Source organism: Trematomus bernacchii, unplaced genomic scaffold (genome assembly GCF_902827165.1).
Source record: "Trematomus bernacchii unplaced genomic scaffold, fTreBer1.1, whole genome shotgun sequence".
NCBI classification, from domain to species: domain Eukaryota; kingdom Metazoa; phylum Chordata; class Actinopteri; order Perciformes; family Nototheniidae; genus Trematomus; species Trematomus bernacchii.
The window spans coordinates 4,943,576-4,962,024 of record NW_022987739.1 but is presented as its reverse complement, the minus strand read 5'-3'; the positions used below and the strand labels follow the sequence as shown (position 1 = coordinate 4,962,024).

General features: G+C 38.8%; 3 protein-coding genes and 1 long non-coding RNA gene across 6 annotated transcripts in view; 3 read left to right on the top strand and 1 right to left on the bottom strand.

Annotated features, from left to right (window-relative positions):
• The first annotated feature begins 1,825 nt into the window (after positions 1 to 1,825).
• Positions 1,826 to 3,347, top strand: LOC117496124 (granzyme B(G,H)-like). Its single transcript, XM_034147827.1, has 5 exons — positions 1,826 to 1,942; positions 2,012 to 2,162; positions 2,272 to 2,404; positions 2,626 to 2,889; positions 2,981 to 3,347. The coding sequence occupies exons 1-5, from the start codon at positions 1,882 to 1,884 to the stop codon at positions 3,134 to 3,136; spliced, it is 765 nt and encodes a 254-aa protein (XP_034003718.1). The 5' UTR covers positions 1,826 to 1,881; the 3' UTR covers positions 3,137 to 3,347.
• A 1,898-nt stretch (positions 3,348 to 5,245) lies between these two features.
• On the top strand, positions 5,246 to 7,599 carry LOC117496123 (granzyme B(G,H)-like). Its single transcript, XM_034147826.1, has 5 exons — positions 5,246 to 5,532; positions 5,602 to 5,752; positions 5,885 to 6,017; positions 6,548 to 6,799; positions 6,892 to 7,599. Exons 1-5 carry the CDS (start codon positions 5,472 to 5,474, stop codon positions 7,060 to 7,062), a joined length of 768 nt encoding a protein of 255 aa, XP_034003717.1. The 5' UTR covers positions 5,246 to 5,471; the 3' UTR covers positions 7,063 to 7,599.
• On the bottom strand, positions 7,516 to 17,164 carry LOC117496138. Its single transcript, XR_004557241.1, has 2 exons — positions 16,990 to 17,164; positions 7,516 to 8,230 (listed from the first exon to the last, which is right to left on the bottom strand). It is a non-coding gene; the product is annotated as an uncharacterized LOC117496138 (long non-coding RNA).
• LOC117496133 (elastase-1-like) overlaps positions 11,763 to 18,449 on the top strand; it is a 43,253-nt gene continuing 36,566 nt past the window's right edge. The window contains exons 1-5 of one of the 3 annotated variants that reach the window (XM_034147838.1): positions 11,844 to 12,046; positions 12,121 to 12,268; positions 12,395 to 12,536; positions 12,699 to 12,953; positions 13,055 to 13,342. In XM_034147838.1, coding sequence (XP_034003729.1) covers positions 11,989 to 12,046; positions 12,121 to 12,268; positions 12,395 to 12,536; positions 12,699 to 12,953; positions 13,055 to 13,204 — 753 coding nt within the window. In that variant the 5' untranslated portion in view covers positions 11,844 to 11,988 and the 3' untranslated portion in view covers positions 13,205 to 13,342. Of the gene's footprint in view, positions 12,047 to 12,120; positions 12,269 to 12,394; positions 12,537 to 12,698; positions 12,954 to 13,054; positions 13,343 to 18,449 lie in introns of those variants that run through there. The other 2 variants (XM_034147840.1, XM_034147839.1) reach the window with 2 other exon arrangements.

The window sequence follows — 18,449 nt, the reverse complement described above, 5'->3', positions numbered from 1 at the left end:
GATGGAGGAGTGGCTGCCTCTGATGTTGAAAAAGCAGAGACATTTTTAAAGTCTTGTTATGACCTCTGGCGCTCTCTGCTGGGTATCATCGACTACTAACAGATAAATAGATATTTGAGGCTCTGCTTTAATTCTGAGCAATAGCTAGTGTTTTATGCAAATTATTTCATTTGGCAAATACCTTTCCATTAAGCTGCCGGGGAGTGGAGAGGGGAGGCAACTTTAGTAAGACACAGTACAAAGCAACCATACCCAATATGAGAAGTCCCTTAAAGTCCTGAGTAAAAACCAAGCGGTTGTGGAAGAAATACTCAAATATGTTACTTACAAGGAAGTAGCAATGCCATGTGGTAAAAACACATGCATAAGTCCTGCAATATAGGTAAAACTAATAAAGTATTATCAAAGTATACTTCAATATATAGATAAAGGTAAAAGTATGATGTAGAATGCTCCATTTTATGATGTTGTACATATTATCAATATTTGATTGGAATTATAGTTGCAGGGAACATTACTTTATGTTGCCGATGTTAAAGGTGGGCAAATATTGAAAGCATAGGGTTAGTTTAAAGTAGTACCCGCATCTTATTGATCTCCTATCGCTGCTTGAATGCACGGACTGTGACCGACAACACAAATCCAACTATCCTTTAGCATCCAAAGGCAAAACATGAGTTGTACTTACTTTCATAACTGCTACTATGTGAACATCAATACCCAAATCTGCAGCTGGAAACTGTGGTTTCTGCGGTTCTTTTAGATTGCAACACTACTCAAGAAATGTCTGGGTTGTGGGTTGTATGAGATAAAACAACACACGAAAACTTTTCTGATCTTTTTAATATTGTAGAGTCAAGTTAATTTGATGTCGCCACATCATAGTGTGCACCAAAGGAGAGCAATGTAAACAAGAATACAAATACACTGGATGGACATTTTAAATGCAAAATGAACATGGCTGGTGGGTAAAATAGATTCATGCTCAATACGTCAGTGTTTATAATGCCCATGGCAGATTCTAGCAATGAATTAAATCTATTTACATTGGAAAAAGCCATTGAACGACTTTGATCTTCTCTGCATGCTTTCAGTCTTTGAACCCTATTTTTTTTTTTAAGTTATGTTGAATTATTGCAAACAAATTACACTTCAGAAGAGTTATACCTCCTCATAACATATTCACTTTATAATACACTTGAGTCAAACACCTCAAAATAAGCCGCAGTGTTCTTTTAGACTAGCGGTCAGTCAGCGTTGACACGACTTACCAGAATTCGTTTCACACCAGTGATCGTGATCATACTGACACTCAGACTTGGAGATGGAAACCGCGGTTTCTGCTACTCATTTAGTTTTTGGTGCCAGTAATATATGGTCCCAGCTAAAAAGTAAATCAATACTAAAGAACTTTTTTACTTCATTCATCCAACCAAATGTCACTAAATCCTACGGGGCTAAGTGTTATAAATCCAGTGATGAAAAAACATCAACAAAGATATTTAAACTGCCATTGATTCAAAATGGTAAAAACATTAATTGACATCAAATGTTGAAGAAAAGTAATAGATTATTGTTAAGCACTGTGTGAAAACTCAGCCATGCTGTTCACATAATGCATGTGCTTCAGGCTGTGGAGGCCGCAGAACCACAGGCCTTATATTTACTGAAACAACTGCAACACTTCATGAGGTTTCATGTCTTTACAGACCACATGCACTCATCACTTCAACACAATTAAAGTTTGCACTGATGCATACATGATGGGCTAAAGAAGTCTTGGTGAAGCAGGTGAAAACCACAGGGTCGCTGACTGAGGGAACTGGATTATAAAAGGGTCGACACGACACCCAAAGACAACAGGTTCAGTTTGCTGCAAGCATGATGCCCGCTCTGCACAGGATTCTGCTTCTTCAACTTCTGACAACTCTTGGACTTCATGGTAAGATTCCCACATGTGGTTATTTGTCTCTTTTCTACAAATGCAGTATTAACTCATCCTTCTTTTCAGCACTTGGTAGTGAAATCATAAATGGTAAAAAGGTCCCGGACAACAAAATGCAGTTTATGGCCTCCGTGCAGAACGACCAAAATGTTCATATCTGTGGAGGATTCCTCATCAATGAAGTCTTTGTGGTCACTGCTGCACATTGTGATCGCTCGTAAGTTGTCAACGTTTTTTAGGCAATCTATGATTTATGTTATTATCTAAAGGAGCAGCAGTTCTTTTAATAAACACTACTGATTACCCCTAAATTATCATTTGCTTAGGAATCCTACAAGTGTTGTTCTTGGTACCCACAATCTCAAGAAGGTTGATGAGAAAATGAGATACGGTGTGAAGAGATGCAAGCATCCATCTTACAAGAAAGTTGAAGAGGGGGCAGACATCATGCTCCTCAAAGTAAGTAGATAATAGCATTTTTACAGTAATATCTCTAACTTTGATGTTCTGTTTAATTCTGTTCTAGTGCCGCAAGCCTATACCCACTTACATTAAAACGCAAAGCAGCCCCATCTTCAAGCAATTCATTGTTAGCTTGATGTTTCCTGGAGGAAGAAGTATGCTTTAAGTCTGGCTTTGCTCGCTTTTAATTTGAACTTTTTGATTTTGTGTGTCTCTAGCTGTCCAGGAAAGCTCGACAGAACAAAAGAATAAAACCGATTCCACTTCCAAAAACTGAGATTAAGTTCAAGAATAAACAACAGTGCCAGGTAGCTGGATGGGGCTTCACAAGTGATGGTAAACCTGTTGATGAGCTGCTAATGGTGAATGTGCCCATCGTTGACCTGGAGGACTGTAAAAGAATATGGGAACGTCAAAAAGTTACTCTTCCTGCCAACGTCACCTGCGCAGGTGGATATGGCACAAAAAATGGATTCTGCAAGGTATGTTTTCTGTCCTGTCATAGGAAGTGGTTTCTGGAATGAATGAATGTACTCTTGGAAAGTCATTGATAAAGCTTCTTACTGCTTACAGGGTGATTCTGGCGGCCCTCTGGTGTGCAACGGGAAGGCAGCTGGAGTTGTGTCTTACAACTATAAATGCGACCGCACAAATATGCCCAATGTGTACACAGATCTCCCGAAATACCTTCCCTGGATCAGAAAGATTCTCAAGAAAAAGAATTGTTAAATGTAACAGATCAACATACTTGCACTGTAGTGGCTCCTTGGATTTAAATATCGTCTTAAAACGTTTCACTTTTACTGAAAAGCTCTATCATGAGTTCACCATTATCTTCACCAATATACAAGTTCAACATGCTTTTAGTGTACTGTACTGGCTGGAATGTTCTTGTTTATAAAATGTGCTATATAAATAAATGTATCTTGCCTTGCCTTTATATGGACCTCTGTTAATAGCTGTTAGCTATTCAGAATACTTTTGGTTTTTCCTACATGTTTCCCAGTCAAACCTACTTAATACTTTCTTATAATGTGCTTGTTGTAACATAAATTGACTTTTTAAAAACGTCCATAAAGTTCATAGAAGGATAGCTCCTATTCATACATCACTACCACCACCTACAAAGTAAATACTTTAGTACAGAAGGCAGACAGATGATGTTAGGAAGATTCATCCGACAGCTCAATTTGTGACTTTACATTAGATTTACAAAGATGGAGGAGGGGCTGCCTCTGATGTTGAAAAAGCAGAGCGTTTTTAAAGGCTTGTTATGACCTCTGGCGCTCTCTGCTGGGTATCATGGAGTACTAACAGATCAATAGATATTTGAGGCTCTGCTTTAATTCTGAGCAATAGCTAGTGTTTTATGCAAATTATTTCATTTGGCAAATAAGTTTCCATTAAGCTGCCGGGGAGTGGAGAGGGGAGGCAACTTTAGTAAGACACAGTACAAAGCAACCATACCCAATATGAGAAGTCCCTTAAAGTCCTGAGTAAAAACCAAGCAGTTGTGGAAGAAATACTCAAATATGTTACTTACAAGGAAGTAGCAATGCCATGTGGTAAAAACACATGCATAAGTCCTGCAATATAGGTAAAACTAATAAAGTATTATCAAAGTATACTTCAATATATAGATAAAGGTAAAAGTATTATGTAGAACGCTCCATTTTATGATGTTGTACATATTATCAATATTTGATTGGAATTATAGTTGCAGTGAACATTACTTTATTTTGCCGATGTTAAAGGTGGGCAAATATTGAAAGCATAGGGTTAGTTTAAAGTAGTACCAGCATCTTATTGATCTCCTATCGCTGCTTGAATGCACGGACTGTGACCGACAACACAAATCCAACTATTGTTAATGGTTTGCATAAGGCCTTTAGCATCCAAAGGCAAAACATGAGTTGCACTTACTTTCATAACTGCTACTATTTGAACATCAATACCCAAATCTGCAGCTGGAAACTGTGGTTTCTGAGGTTCTTTTAGATTGCAACACTAATCAAGAAATGTCTGGGTTGTGGGTTGTATGAGATAAAACACACGAAAACTTTTCTGATCTTTTTAACATTTTAGAGTCAAGTTCATTTGATGTCGCCACATCATAGTGTGCACCAAAGGAGAGCAATGTAAAAAAGAATACAAATACACTGGATGAACATTTTAAATGCAAAATGAACATGACTGGTGGGTAAAATAGATTCATGCTCAATACGTCAGTGTTTATAATGCCCGTGGCAGATTCTAGCAATGAATTAAATCTATTTACATTGGAAAAAGCCATTGAACGACTTTGCTCTTCTCTGCATGCTTTCAGTCTTTGAAGCCTTTCATAAAACAAGTTATGTCGAATTATTGCAAACAAATTACTCTTCAGAAGAGTAATACCTCCTCTTAACATATTCATTTAATAATACACTTGAGTCAAACACTTAAAATTAAGCCGCAGTGTTCTTTTAGACCAGCTGTCAGTCAGCGTTGACACGACTTACCAGAATTCGTTTCACACCTGTGATCGTGATCACACTGACACTCAGACATGGAGATGGAAACCGCGGTTTCTGCTACTCATTTCGTTTTTGGTGTGACATGCCAGTAATATATGGTCCCAGCTAAAAAGTAAATCAATACTAAAGAACTTTTTTACTTCATTCATCCAACCAAATGTCACTAAATCCTACAGGGCTAAGTGTTATAAATCCAGTGATGAAAAAACATCAACAAAGATATTTTAACTGCCATTGATTCAAAATGGTAAAAACATTAATTGACATCAAATGTTGAAGAGAAGTAATAGATTATTGTTAAGCACTGTGTGAAAACTCAGCCATGCTGTTCACATAATGCATGTGCTTCAGGCTGTGGAGGCCGCAGAACCACAGGCCTTATATCTACTGAAATAACGGCAACACTTCATGAGGTGTCATTTCTTTACTACCACATGCACTCATCACTTTAACACATTTAAAGTTTGCACAGGGTCGCTGACTGAGGGAACTGGTGTAAAAAAGGTCGACACGACACCCAAAGACAACAGGTTCAGTTTGCTGCAAGCATGAAGCACGCTCTGCACAGGATTCTGCTTCTTCAACTTCTGACAACTCTTGGACTTCATGGTAAGATTCCCACATGTGGTTATTTGTCTCTTTTCTACAAATGCAGTATTAACTCATCCTTCTTTTCAGCTCTTGGTAGTGAAATCATAAATGGTAAAAAGGTCCCGGACAACAAAATGCTGTTTATGGCCTCGGTTCAGAACAGCAGAAACAAACATATCTGTGGAGGATTCCTCATCAAGAAAGACTTTGTGGTCACTGCTGCACATTGTGATGATGGGTGAGTTACCTTTGCTCTTTCAATACTCAATTATTAATGTTATTGGACCAATCCAAAGAACCTTATTTTTGCATAACATGCAGAGGCTATTAATAAACACTACTGATTGCCTCCTGATGATCATTTGCTTAGGATTCCTACAAGTGTTGTTCTTGGTACTCACAATCTGAAGAAGATTGATGACACAATGAGATACAGCGTGAAGAGATGCAAGCATCCATCTTATGAGACAGTTGATAAGGGGTCGGACATCATGCTCCTCAAAGTAAGTAGAGTTCCAGTAATTTGATGTTCTGTTAAATTCACTTTTAGTCTCAACAAAACCGTTAAAACAACAAAGCATTTACATCAATACTATGAGCAGCTGAACACTCTCCCCCCCTCCCCTCTCTCTCACCTCTCCACCCTGCCCCCACTGGACCGGGACATTAACACCCCCCCCACACACACACAAAATCCAGCATCAGTCACTTTTACGCTGCTATGGACATTTTTGCACTATGTACATCATATTTTTTATATATATTCTGCTTACTTGAAGTAAACGGTTATTTTGTCATTATTGAGTGTTCTTGTATTTTAATGTGTGTGTTTTTATACCTCGGGACTGTGGGAAACAGTATTTCGATCATTCTGTGTGTACAAACATATTTTGAGATTGACAATAAAGTTGACTTTGAGCTTAATTTTCAAGCAAGCTTGAGGTCTGATATGGGGATAAGAAGTATCCTCTATCAGACCTCAGTATTTTCTAGCTTTTTTCACACATTTTCACTTGTGATTTTGTTTCTCCAGCTGTCCAAGAAAGCTCGACTGAACAAAAGATTGCAACCAATTTCACTTCCAAAGACTAAGACTAAGATTAAAAAAAAAAATCCGTGCAGTGTAGCTGGATGGGGCCTAACAAGTGTTGGTAAACCTGTTGAGCTGCAAATGGTGAATGTGCCCATTGTTGACCTGGATGTCTGTAAGAACAAATGGCCTAACATGCTTCCTGAAAACGTTATCTGTGCTGGTGGATATGGCACTGATAAAGGATTCTGTCAGGTATGCTTCCTTTCCTGTCATAGGGGTATGGTCTCATTATAAAAAGGTTATTAGAAAGAAAATGAACTAATATAGCTTCTTCCTCCTCACAGGGTGATTCTGGGGGACCTCTGGTGTGCAACGGGAAGGCAGCTGGTGTTGTGTCTTACAACTGGAAAAAGGACTGTGGATACCCAAATAGGCCCAATGTGTACACAGATGTATCAAAATACCTTCCCTGGATCAAAAAGATGATGAAGGATTTTAAGGATTGTTCAATGTAACGCAACGGTCCCTGATCAGCCTGTCGGATGTTCTTCTACCCATAATGACCGCCTCGCTGCACATTATCCCTTACATGTGCATCTACATATGTTGCATCTGTTGTTCACCTTTTTCAAACACAAAGGGTCATGTATTCTCCTTAAAGTAAAGCCAGTTTCTTATCACATGTAGCCAACCGTGTTGTATGTGTTAACGTCAATCACTTAAACCTTTTTGAATTTCGTTTGTAGAATTTATAAATATGGCGCAGCTTTTAGTCTTATAATTGGGTAATGTTGCACAAAGAAACTTCAAATCCACTTAAGCTGGTTTGTCATCCAAGATGAGTTAACATGTTCACACCTGACCCTATGAAACAGGTTGAAGTGTGTGTACCCCTCAACCAGTTGCAATGGTTTCAGATCTGATGCTCAAAGGACTTGATGTACTAAAAGTCTGCAAGTTTAAAAAAATTATGATTTTGTTATTTCTTCAAAACTGCTTTTATCAATTTGAAATGTTTCTACCTGCGGTGTTATTAAAAATATGCATTAATGCGTTTGTTTCCCTTGTCGCAGAGTTAATAATTAACAATGTTTTAACTTTGTAGAATGCCACTATTTTGGCTGTCAAACTAGTTTACTGTAATTATTGGACAGTAACATAATATTAACTACAGGGTACAGATAAATAATTACTACAAACACACAAGCATGACCGATGACACACACATTTGTTTGCCTTGGACTCAGAAGCACTGCAGAGGATGGATATAACAAAAACTGATTGGAGTGGCGCCCACTAAAGGTCAAAAAGCAGAGAAACAGCTCTGTGGTCCGACACAGGCCTTCTCTACTGAGTATATACAGTAGAATGATGTTATAATGAGAGCAGCAGCTTGCAATATGTTTATCAAATATTACATGTGTTGGTAGTGTATCTGAATATGGATTTGTGGTGAGAAAAACAGTGAATAATGTAGTCAGATGTGTTTAATGAATAATGTAATAATCAGTCGAATCCTTTCATCAAAGTTCTTTCAAAACAAAATGTGAGTTTATAATATATAATGTTACATGAGAAACAAGCTAATTAATGGCCTAACTAGATCTGTGTTTGTTCTCCCCTGCATCGAGGCCTACTAACTAAATCATTGCTGCATAACCGTGAGAACATAAATGTTCAAACCTGTATCTGGAAACCAGCGACGTGCAGTCAGTGGAGGCAGGGGAGGCAGAGCCTCACCTGTCATACTCCAATGTAACGGAAAAACAACTAAAGAAAAACGAAATAGTAATAATAATAAAATGACTCCACTGATCTGTGTTGTAAGTGTGATTTATGTATGATTCTAATCGCTTTTTATAGTCAAAATCAGCAAATTTGCCGAGCTCCGCTACGGGAGCGATGACAAGTGAGGCAAGGACGTGCTCTGCCTCTCGTAAGCCCACAGTAACTTGCTGGAGCACGGGCACTAATGTAGCGCGGGCACTTATTTTGTGAGCGCGCTCAAGCCAGTTACTGTGGGGTAAGTGAGGCACAGATGAGATCTGTCTCACCTCAGAATGCGTCACCCCACAGAAACTGTCTGGAAAGCGGGCCCTAAGTGCATGCCTGTTACCATCTCACTGTAGGTCACCAATGTAATGTATGTAGATCCCTTTATTACATTTATCCTCGCCATCCATAGTCTCTAAATAACTTATTTCACGTATATATGATATTTAGGCTCGCTGGTCTCAACGGCAATGAAAATGCACCAGGGGAGGCAGCCATAACCTCTGCCGCACTGAAGGGGGCGCACGTGAGCCCACAGGTTCTTGTTGCTACTGTTATTCTACGCAGAGACGGTAGACGTAACAACAAACTAGACTTTTGAAACTACAGGAAGATAAGGAGGACTTTTACAAAAAAGTAATAGAGATTGTTGTCCAGAAGGATAGCATGGACTTCATCTTCAAGTCAAGGTAAGACCACATTTCTAATGAAAATGGGATCTTACTAAGAAAGAACAATCCAATATTTAGATTTTGGGTATCCTTTTGTTGAACGGTCTGTTTAAAATGAATCGAAGCATCAGACTAAAAAAGCTTTTGAAAATAACCGAATATTTCGATTAAGGTCAAAATATAATATTTGTAAATCTCACCAGCGCCTCACCAGCCATGAACCTCACCGCACGTCACTGCTGGAAACTGGTTTCTGTGGTTTCTTAGTTTGTTGTCGATTTCAAAGAAAGGTTTCAGTGGCATGTGTCGAGAATGTCCACCTCAAACAATAACGGTGTTGGTGGTCTTTACTCGTTAGATCAATGCAACTAAAGCTCACTTACTGTTACCAAGTCTTATCCACAAAAAGGGGGACAAAAACAAAGGCCTACCAGTACAGGAGAGCATGTCCAGGAAACCCGCAGTCGGAGGAGAATATTGGGAAGGCTCTAAAACCAGTACCAATATCATGTAGAAAGCCGACACTCATACTGCAAGACAGAAGCACACAGGAGCTAAAACTGAGAAAAAGCATGAAATACAAATAAAACATCTCCCCACTGTACCAAACCACCTGTAAGACTGTGACAGCCCAAATAGTCCTGTTAGTGGCAAACAGTGGGCCTAACCAACACTTGATATAAGAGGTCTGTCTTTACTGTAGCTTTAAAGAAAATGACATGAAGAAAAGTAAAACAGCAATAACATGTCACAGGTAGGCAAGCAGGTAAAGATAACAAAAAACGGGAGCTTAAAAAAACAAAAACAAGAAAGAGTAAACTAAACTTAGAACAAACAGGGAGAACATCAACGGGGTAGAAGAGGATTAAAGTAGTGACGAGCACTGTGGCGAACCACACCAGGGAACATTAACAACTCACTGAAGGAGAACAGTTGGAAACAGACAGGTATAGATGCACTCAGAACTAATCACCACAACAAGACACAGCTGCTGTATGCAGGCTGAAACACAGGAGCAGCAGGGTGATCACACACAGGTGGATCCAATCAGGACGAGGCCAACAATCACATTAAGTAGGAAACCACATAAACAGGAAGTCAATGAAACAAGGTGAGTGATTTTTAGAAATAAAACAGGAAACAGAAACGCCAAGGTCATGAAATAACCCCAGGATAAAATAACTCCAAATCACAAACACAATGGGTGTTTCTCAATGTCGAGGACGCTTCCTTGGTAGGACATGTCCCTCCGAGTCAGGTCCTTCAGAAGCGAGGCAAGAATCCTTCCTAGCCTCGGAAAACGAAGAATGGTGGAACAGGCTAACAGGTGTGCAGGTGTGCGTCATATGCGAGGCCCCGCCTTAAATGGAGCGCAATTTCCGCCAAAGATTTTGGAAATTGGTCCGTGCGCAAAGCATTGTGGGGATTTTAAGACCGCGGAGGATACACATGTGCAGCCTCGAAATTTCCCGCAACGAAGGACGCCGGCTTCGGTAGAATTCCAAGCATCCTGGACATTGGAACAGTCCTTCGGCGGGACTCGATGACGTAGCATTCTCTGGAGGAGCCTTCCTCGACATTGAGAAACACCCAATAGCTTGGTATCACTAAGAAATAAGGAGAGTTATAGGTGCCAAACAACATAATATTAAAAACGTATATATGCCGAGGGCAGTTGCCGGATATCTAGTTTGTAATGCGGCCTTGAATGAAGTGTTTTTTATTCTTTAGAAAGAGGACATTTACATACATTTTTATCTTTTAATTATTATAATTTACTTTCTTACAAGACATGAAATCCTTAGTTATTAATGTCATTAAGTGACTGGTTGGGCCTTTTAAGAAATGTTCTTATTCTAGTAAAGGCCGAACATTTGCACTGCATATTCATTTTGTTTATTTTTTCCATATCCTTTCAACCATAACTGTTATGCCTGGTTTCCAACCTGCTGTAACATTAGATTAATTCATGTCTGTCTGGAAACATTGAACATTAACTGTGGCTGTGCAGATCATTTAAGTTTTAAAGATATGTGCAGATTTTGATGAATGCAGTCGCATCACTTGGTCATGTCCCCAACATGTTAGCTTTTAATACAGGGTCTTATAATTTAAGATTATATTTATCATAAATGTTATTTGTATAGAGCCAAATGAAAAGGACTCTACTAAATTAACATATACCTAGTACTCGTGTGTCTGTGGATAGATTTTGTCACCTTAAGCAACCGTGTCACATGCAGTCTCAAGACTTTGCGGATATAGTTTGGATTGATATGAAGGAAGCGGCCATTAATAGAATAGAATAGGGATGAAACCCTCTTTAATGGTCACACATGCAGAGCACACAGCACACACAGTGAAATTTGGCCTCTGCTTTTAACCCATCCTAGTACAAGGAGGCTAGTACTAGGAGCAGTGGGCAGCTATTGTACAGCGCCCGGGGAGCAATGGGAGTGGGGGGGGAAGGGGGGTGTCCGGTGCCTTGCTCAAGGGCACCACGGCAGGGCAGGAGGTGAACTGGGACCTCTCCAAGTAGAAGTCCACACTCCATATTTAGGTCTGGTCGGGGACTTGAACCAGCGACCCTACGGCTCCCAGTCCAAGCCCCTACTGACTGAGCCACTGCCGGACCATGACTGAGCCACTGCCGGACAATTTAGATTTTACAATTAGATCATTTTTCTGTGAAATTATGATCAAAGTGATTAAATAGTATTCGTTTCACAACTTTGATGTTCGCTCAGAAGTGAAGCAGGAAACCAGTTTCTGTGGTTCAGCTGGTTTGTTGCAGATTTCACAAGAAATGTTTGAGTGGGCTGCTCCAACAAAAAAAAAACGGCAAAATGGGGACTAATGAAATGTGTGAGACAAACATTGCATGTGGATGTGGTCAGAATTCAAAATAATCTATGTGTTAATCAGAAAAAGTGCTGCATAAAAGGATCGACTTAATGCCCCGAAGAACAAAGGCAAGTCAATTGTCTTGCAGGCATCATGCATGCTCTGCACAAACTCCTGCTTTTTCAGGTCCTGGCATCTCTCGGACAAAATGGTAATACTCCGAACTCTGTTTGTTATGCTCCAATCATTAACTGAAATTAACCTATGACCTTTTACTTATTTCAGCAGGTGGTAGTAGAATCATAAAAGGGGAAATAGCCCCAGATGATACGTACGAGTTTTTAGTCTCCCTGCAAAGCAACGAGAAACATGTGTGCGGAGGATTCCTGATCAGCGAAGACTTTGTGCTCACTGCTGCGCACTGTGACGCAGCGTGAGTATAACTTCCTTTATCCGCTTTCTTTGAATCATTAAATTAGAAAGCTATTTGAAAAGTCTTCAAGATATATTAACCACCTTTGTTTTTAAATATCATCTTCAATATTGAATATTATCTTAGACTCAAGGAACCGGTCAGGGTCGTTGTTGGCACTCACAATCTCCTCAACGTTGGTGATGAAAATGTAAGATACATTGAACAGAGCTACAAACACGAATCCTATACCCATCTAGACGGAGGTTATGACATCATGCTCCTCAAAGTAAGTACACTTTTTTTTTGGATCAAATTAATAATGTAACTTTCAGCTTCATATTCAGCCATTTTTTGCTACATTGAAGTCTGAAGGATAAAAAAGCATTATCTTATATTACAGACATTGCTAGTTTTGTGAGATTTACTTTGAGATTGTGTTCCTCTCCAGATGAAGAAGAAAGTTGCCGGGAACAAAAAACAAATCATTGCCCTTCCTCCTTCTAATATGCACATTCAAGAAAAGAAAACCTGCCATGTAGCTGGATGGGGTAACACAGAGACTAGTGGTGGAGTTGTTGATAGGCTGATGGAGGTGGATGTGTCTGTCATAAACCTGGAGACATGCTCTGAGTCATGGGGTCCTTTGTTTCCTTCCGATGTTATCTGTGCCGGCGGTTATGGCAGCCACAAAGGCTTCTGTCAGGTATGATTTCTCTTTGTTGATGTAAAATGTAAGCTGTTATAAAAATGCTTTAAAAATCTTAAATAAAATAATCAATAATGAATAATATTCCTTGTTCACAGGGTGATTCTGGTGGTCCTCTGGTGTGCTACGGGATAGCTGTTGGTGTTGTGTCTTACAACTACCGCGGAAACTGTACCTACCCAACTAAACCCAACGTCTACACAGAGATCTCCAAATACCTTGGCTGGATCAACAGTATCATCAATTAAAAAGCTTAATATACAATTTCATAAAGCTTTGCTTCAGCACACTTTGAATGTATTTAGGAGGGGAGGCTGTGTCTCAGCTGCTCTGTCAGTGTTCACTCTTTAATGGAAAAGCAAAATAAAGCAAATGTCTCAAATGTTGTTTTCTCTTTTCTTTATCCGAACACATGAGGTTTGAATCTCTTTTAGGAAAATGTTTTACTTCAGCAAAGATTCATTGTAATATTGAGGCTTTGTGGTGTCACAGATTGGTCTATCAAGGTTTATTTAATCAATATACATTCATTTTGTATGTTTAAATAATCATAATAATGAGATCCGGCACTTGGAGAGGTTGAGCATGTGACGTCACCATAGGATTATAAGCATTATTATAAGCAACTTTTAACACTCATAGAACGCACTTCAATAGAATTAACTAATGAAAAAAAATGGCAAACAGTTTCAGAAATCTAACTCAGCTGAAATTGTTTTTCATGCTTGTATTACTAGTCGCTTGGACTACTGCAATTCTCGTGGTCTCCAAAAAAATCTTTAAAGAAATTGCAATTAATTCAGAATGCTGCGGCCAGGATTTGAACAAACACAGAAAAAAGGGATCACATGTTCCCTGTGCTGGCATCACTGCACTGGTTACCGGTGTCTTTCCGAGTTGATTTTAAAATGCTTTTAATTATTTACAAGGCTTTACATAACCCGGGCCCTACACACATCAGGGCCTGCCTTTCTTTTGATAACCCAACAAGGACACTCAGATCCTCCGATGCATTTCTTTTAGAAGTACCTAAAGTAATACACAAGAAATCTGGGGAGGCTGCTTTATGTTTTTCCCATTGGATCTTAGAACAGCAAACTCCATTGGAGTTTTTAAAAGTAAATTGAAGACCTATCTTTTAATTTGGAGTAATTTTAGAGGTATAACTGTTAATGTTGTATTGTTTTATGGTTCTGTGATATAACTTATGTTCCTCCTTCTTTATTTTCTATCTGTAAAGCACCTTAGGCTGCATCTTGCATTATTTAAAGAGTGCTTATCAAGAAACTCAAAGACACTTTACACAGTAAAGCAATAGGGTTATATGCAAATGCATTATCTTGGCATGATAAAAAAAAGGTATCCATTGAGCTGTAGGGGAGAAGAGAGGGGAGGCAATCTTACTTCTCAGTACAAAGAAACCGTACCTAATATGAAGAGCAAAAAAGTTTATCAAAATATACTTCAATATATTACCATAAGTTAAACTGTTCATTATGTAGACGCTCCATTCTAAAATATTGTATATATCATCAATATTTGATTTGAACTATAGATGCAGATACATTGCTTTTTTTATTTATGAGTTTATTCCACTTATGGCGTTTGTTATAAAACAAAACATGTACTCTTTACACAGTTTTTGTAGGCCATGATGGAAAGGAGCAGGGAGAAAACAAATCTAAATGTTTTCAATCAACTTGTTGACGATGGTAAAGGTGGCAAATACATGTTTAAGAACAAACAATAAAAAGGTCAGATGGGACTAGTACTAGTTTGAGGTGCAGAGAATGTCACCAGCAGCAGCAGCAACACCAGACAGTGTCAAGGGTTTGCATGAGGCCTTTAGTATCCAGTCAAAATATGTGTTTATAGCACTGATACATCTGTAGCTGTTAAACAATGATAAAATCATTGAGCTCTAGTTTCATAACTGCTAGTGTGGGAACGTCACTACTCAAATCTTTAGTTGGAAACTGTGGTTTCTGTGGTTCATCTAGATTGAAACGCTATGCAAAGAAATGTCTGGGTTGTAGCAGATAAATCAGCTCACTTTTCTTTTGGCTGACAAAGTTAATTTGACTTAGCCACATAATAGTATGCACAAACAGTGCAGCAATGTCCAAAAAGTATTAATTAATTAAAAGAATCGCGTGATTGAGAATGTCAGATATAAAATGAACATCGGGTAGATTATAGCAGATAATAGCAAAAAAAGACTATAATACATTTTGGTCAGACACTGACTAATGAGCCACAATTCTCTTTTAGATTAGTTGTCAGTCAGCATTGACATGTTTTCACAGAATTATCTTCACACTTGACTGTGATAATACTGACACTCAGACTTTGAGATGGAAACTGTGGTTACAGCAACTTGTTGCATGCATGGTGCAACATCGCAGTAATACAAGACAACAGCCCGAATGTGAAAGCTGAAATGTAGATCCATACCAAACAATTTTGATTATATTTCACATATTTCATCCAACTAAATGTGACTAAAGCTTATTTTGTCACATTAAGGATAAGTATTATCCAAACAGTGACAAGAATATCCCAGAATTTTCAGAAAAAGCACAATACTTGATATTTAAATAGATAAAAAAGGATCACTTCAAGCAAATGACATCAAATGTTGTAGAGAATAAATTGTTGACCATGTGAAAACTCAGCCATGCTGTTCACATAATTCATGTGCTTCAGGCTTTGGAGGCCGCAGAACCACAGGCCTTATATTTACTGAAACATCTGCAACACTTCATGAGGTGTCATTTCTTTATTACCACATGCACTCATCACTTTAACACATTTAAAGTTTGCACAGGGTCGCTGACTGAGGGAACTGGTTTATAAAAAGGGTCGACACGACACCCAAAGACAACAGGTTCAGTTTGCTGCAAGCGCAGAACAGCAGAAAACAAACATATCTGTGGAGGATTCCTCATCAATAAAGGATTCCTCATCAATAAAGACTTTTGTGGTCACTGGTCAGCAAGAAAAAAATGGAAAAAGAAAAATCCCCAACGAGGCGTTCTGGGGCAGCATAGACAAGTCTTTTCTGTGTTAGAGTTTTACTCGCTACATGGTGTACTTTGAGGGTTTGTGACTTTGCAGACGGTTTACATGCATAAAAAGCTACGTAACACACAAGGGGACGGGTAATAACCAGAAAAGCATGACATGGGACCTTAAACAATTATGTTTTAACTTTGTAGAATGCCACACTCTATTTTGGCTGTCGAACTAGTTTACTTTAATTATTGGACTGTAACATAATCTACAGCAGTGGTTCTCAACCTTTTTACACCAAGTAGGCCTACCACCTGAGAAAATAGTTGGCTCTCCAAGTACCACCATATGACCAACGTTAAAATACAGTCTATGCAGTTCATGCAGGACTCGGAGGCAAATGTATTCATAATAACATTATGTATTGTCAGCCACAGCTACATGTACAAAGGGCAGTCTCTCTCTCTCTCACTCATCACTCACTCACCACAAGTGAGAATATAAATAACAAAATAATAACTTATTCTCAGACAACAAATGACAACTGTACATACATGTCATTTCCTATACCAAAGTTTGAATGTAGGCCTCCTGCAACAACCTACATGTAACAGAAAATGTCCTATTAGCGCCCACTAATGGTCAAAAAGCAGAGAAACTCTGCAGCTCTGTGGTCCGACACAGGCCTTCTCTACTGAGTATATGTAGAATGATGTTATGAGAGCAACAGCTTGCATTTATGTTTATCAAATATAGCCTTTTTTGTTACTGTATCTGAATATAGATTTGTGATGAGAACAAAACAGTGAATAATGTAGTCAGATGTGTATAATGAATAACGTAATAATCAGTCGAATCCTTTCATCAAAGTTCTTTCAAAAACAAAATGTGAATTTATAATATATAATGTTACATGAGAAGCAAGGTAATTAATGTTCTGACTAGATCTGTGTTTGTTCTCCCCTGCATCGAGGCCTACTAACTAAATCATTGCTAACCGTGAGAACATAAATGTTCAAACCTGTATCTGGAAACTGGTTTCTGTGGTTTCTAAGTTTGTTGTCGATTTCAAAGAAAGGTTTCAGTGGCATGTGTCGAGAATGTCCACCTCAAACAATAACGGTGTTGGTGGTCTTTACTCGTTAGATCAATGCAACTAAAGCTCACTTACTGTTACCAAGTCTTATCCACAAAGAGGGGGACAAAAACAAAAACAAATTAGGCCTACCAGTACAGGAGAGCATGTCCAGGAAACCCGCAGTCGGAGGAGAATATTGGGAAGGCTCTAAAACCAGTACTAATATCATGTAGAGAGCCGACACTCATACTGCAAGACAGAAGCACACAGGAGCTAAAACTGCTCAAGATAACAAAAAAAGGGAGCTTGAAAAAAACAAAACAAGAAAGAGTAAACTAAACTTAGAACAAACAGGGAGAACATCAACGGGGTAGAAGAGGATTAAAGTAGTGACGAGCACTGTGGCGAACCACACCAGGGAACATTAACAACGCACTGAAGGAGAACAGTTGGAAGGCAAGTTTATTTATACAGCACCTTTCAGCACACGGCAACCCAAAGTGCTTTACAAAATGAAATAAAAGACATTTAAGAACAAATACAGTGGAAGCACATCAACAATCACATAAAGCGGGAAACAACATAAACAGGAAGTCAATGAAACAAGGTGAGTGCTTTTTACAAAATAAAACAGGAAACAGAAATGCCAAGGTCATGAAATAACCCCAGGATAAAATACCTCCAAATCACAAACACAATAGCCAAATACAAAAGGTATCACTAAGAAATAAGGAGAGTTATAGGTGCCAAACAACATAATATTAAAAACGTATATATGCCGAGGGCAGGTGCCGGATATCTAGTTTGTAATGCGGCCTTGAATGAAGTGTTTTTTATTCTTTAGAAAGAGGACATTTACATACATTTTTATCTTTTAATTATTATAATTTACTTTCTTACAAGACATGAAATCCTTAGTTATTAATGTCATTAAGTGACTGGTTGGGCCTTTTAAGAAATCTCCATATTCGAGTAAAGGCCTAACATTTGCACTGCATATTCATTTTGTTTATTTTTTCAATATCCTTCCAACCTGCTGTAACATTAGATTAATTCATGTCTGTCTGGAGACATTGAACATTAACTGTGGCTGTGCAGATCATTTAAGTTTTTAAGGTATGTGCAGATTTTCAGTCACATTACTTGGTCATTGTTACCGCCGAGAGATATTGGACCCCAAAGCAAAAGACTTAGAGAGAGAGATGGTCAAAAACTAAAAGTTTATTTTAAGCAGAGGCACAGTAAACGGCAGTGGAGGCAGGAAGCTGGCTGGCACGGAGACGTCAGGGACAGGAGGCAAAAATCCAGGCGAAGAGATCACAGGGACGAGGAGAGCAGCGAGACACACCGGAGGGTCGAACACAAAGGAATTATCTGGCAGGGAAGTGGCATGAGGACCGGGC

Coding starts and splice junctions, on each gene's coding strand:
- LOC117496123 (XM_034147826.1), top strand. CDS start 5,472: ATGAAGCACGCTCTGCACAGGATTCTGCTTCTTCAACTTCTGACAACT. Junction 6,018..6,547: donor CGGACATCATGCTCCTCAAA/GTAAGTAGAGTT, acceptor TTGTTTCTCCAG/CTGTCCAAGAAAGCTCGACT. Junction 6,800..6,891: donor CTGATAAAGGATTCTGTCAG/GTATGCTTCCTT, acceptor TCCTCCTCACAG/GGTGATTCTGGGGGACCTCT.
- LOC117496124 (XM_034147827.1), top strand. CDS start 1,882: ATGATGCCCGCTCTGCACAGGATTCTGCTTCTTCAACTTCTGACAACT. Junction 2,163..2,271: donor GCTGCACATTGTGATCGCTC/GTAAGTTGTCAA, acceptor TCATTTGCTTAG/GAATCCTACAAGTGTTGTTC. Junction 2,890..2,980: donor CAAAAAATGGATTCTGCAAG/GTATGTTTTCTG, acceptor TACTGCTTACAG/GGTGATTCTGGCGGCCCTCT.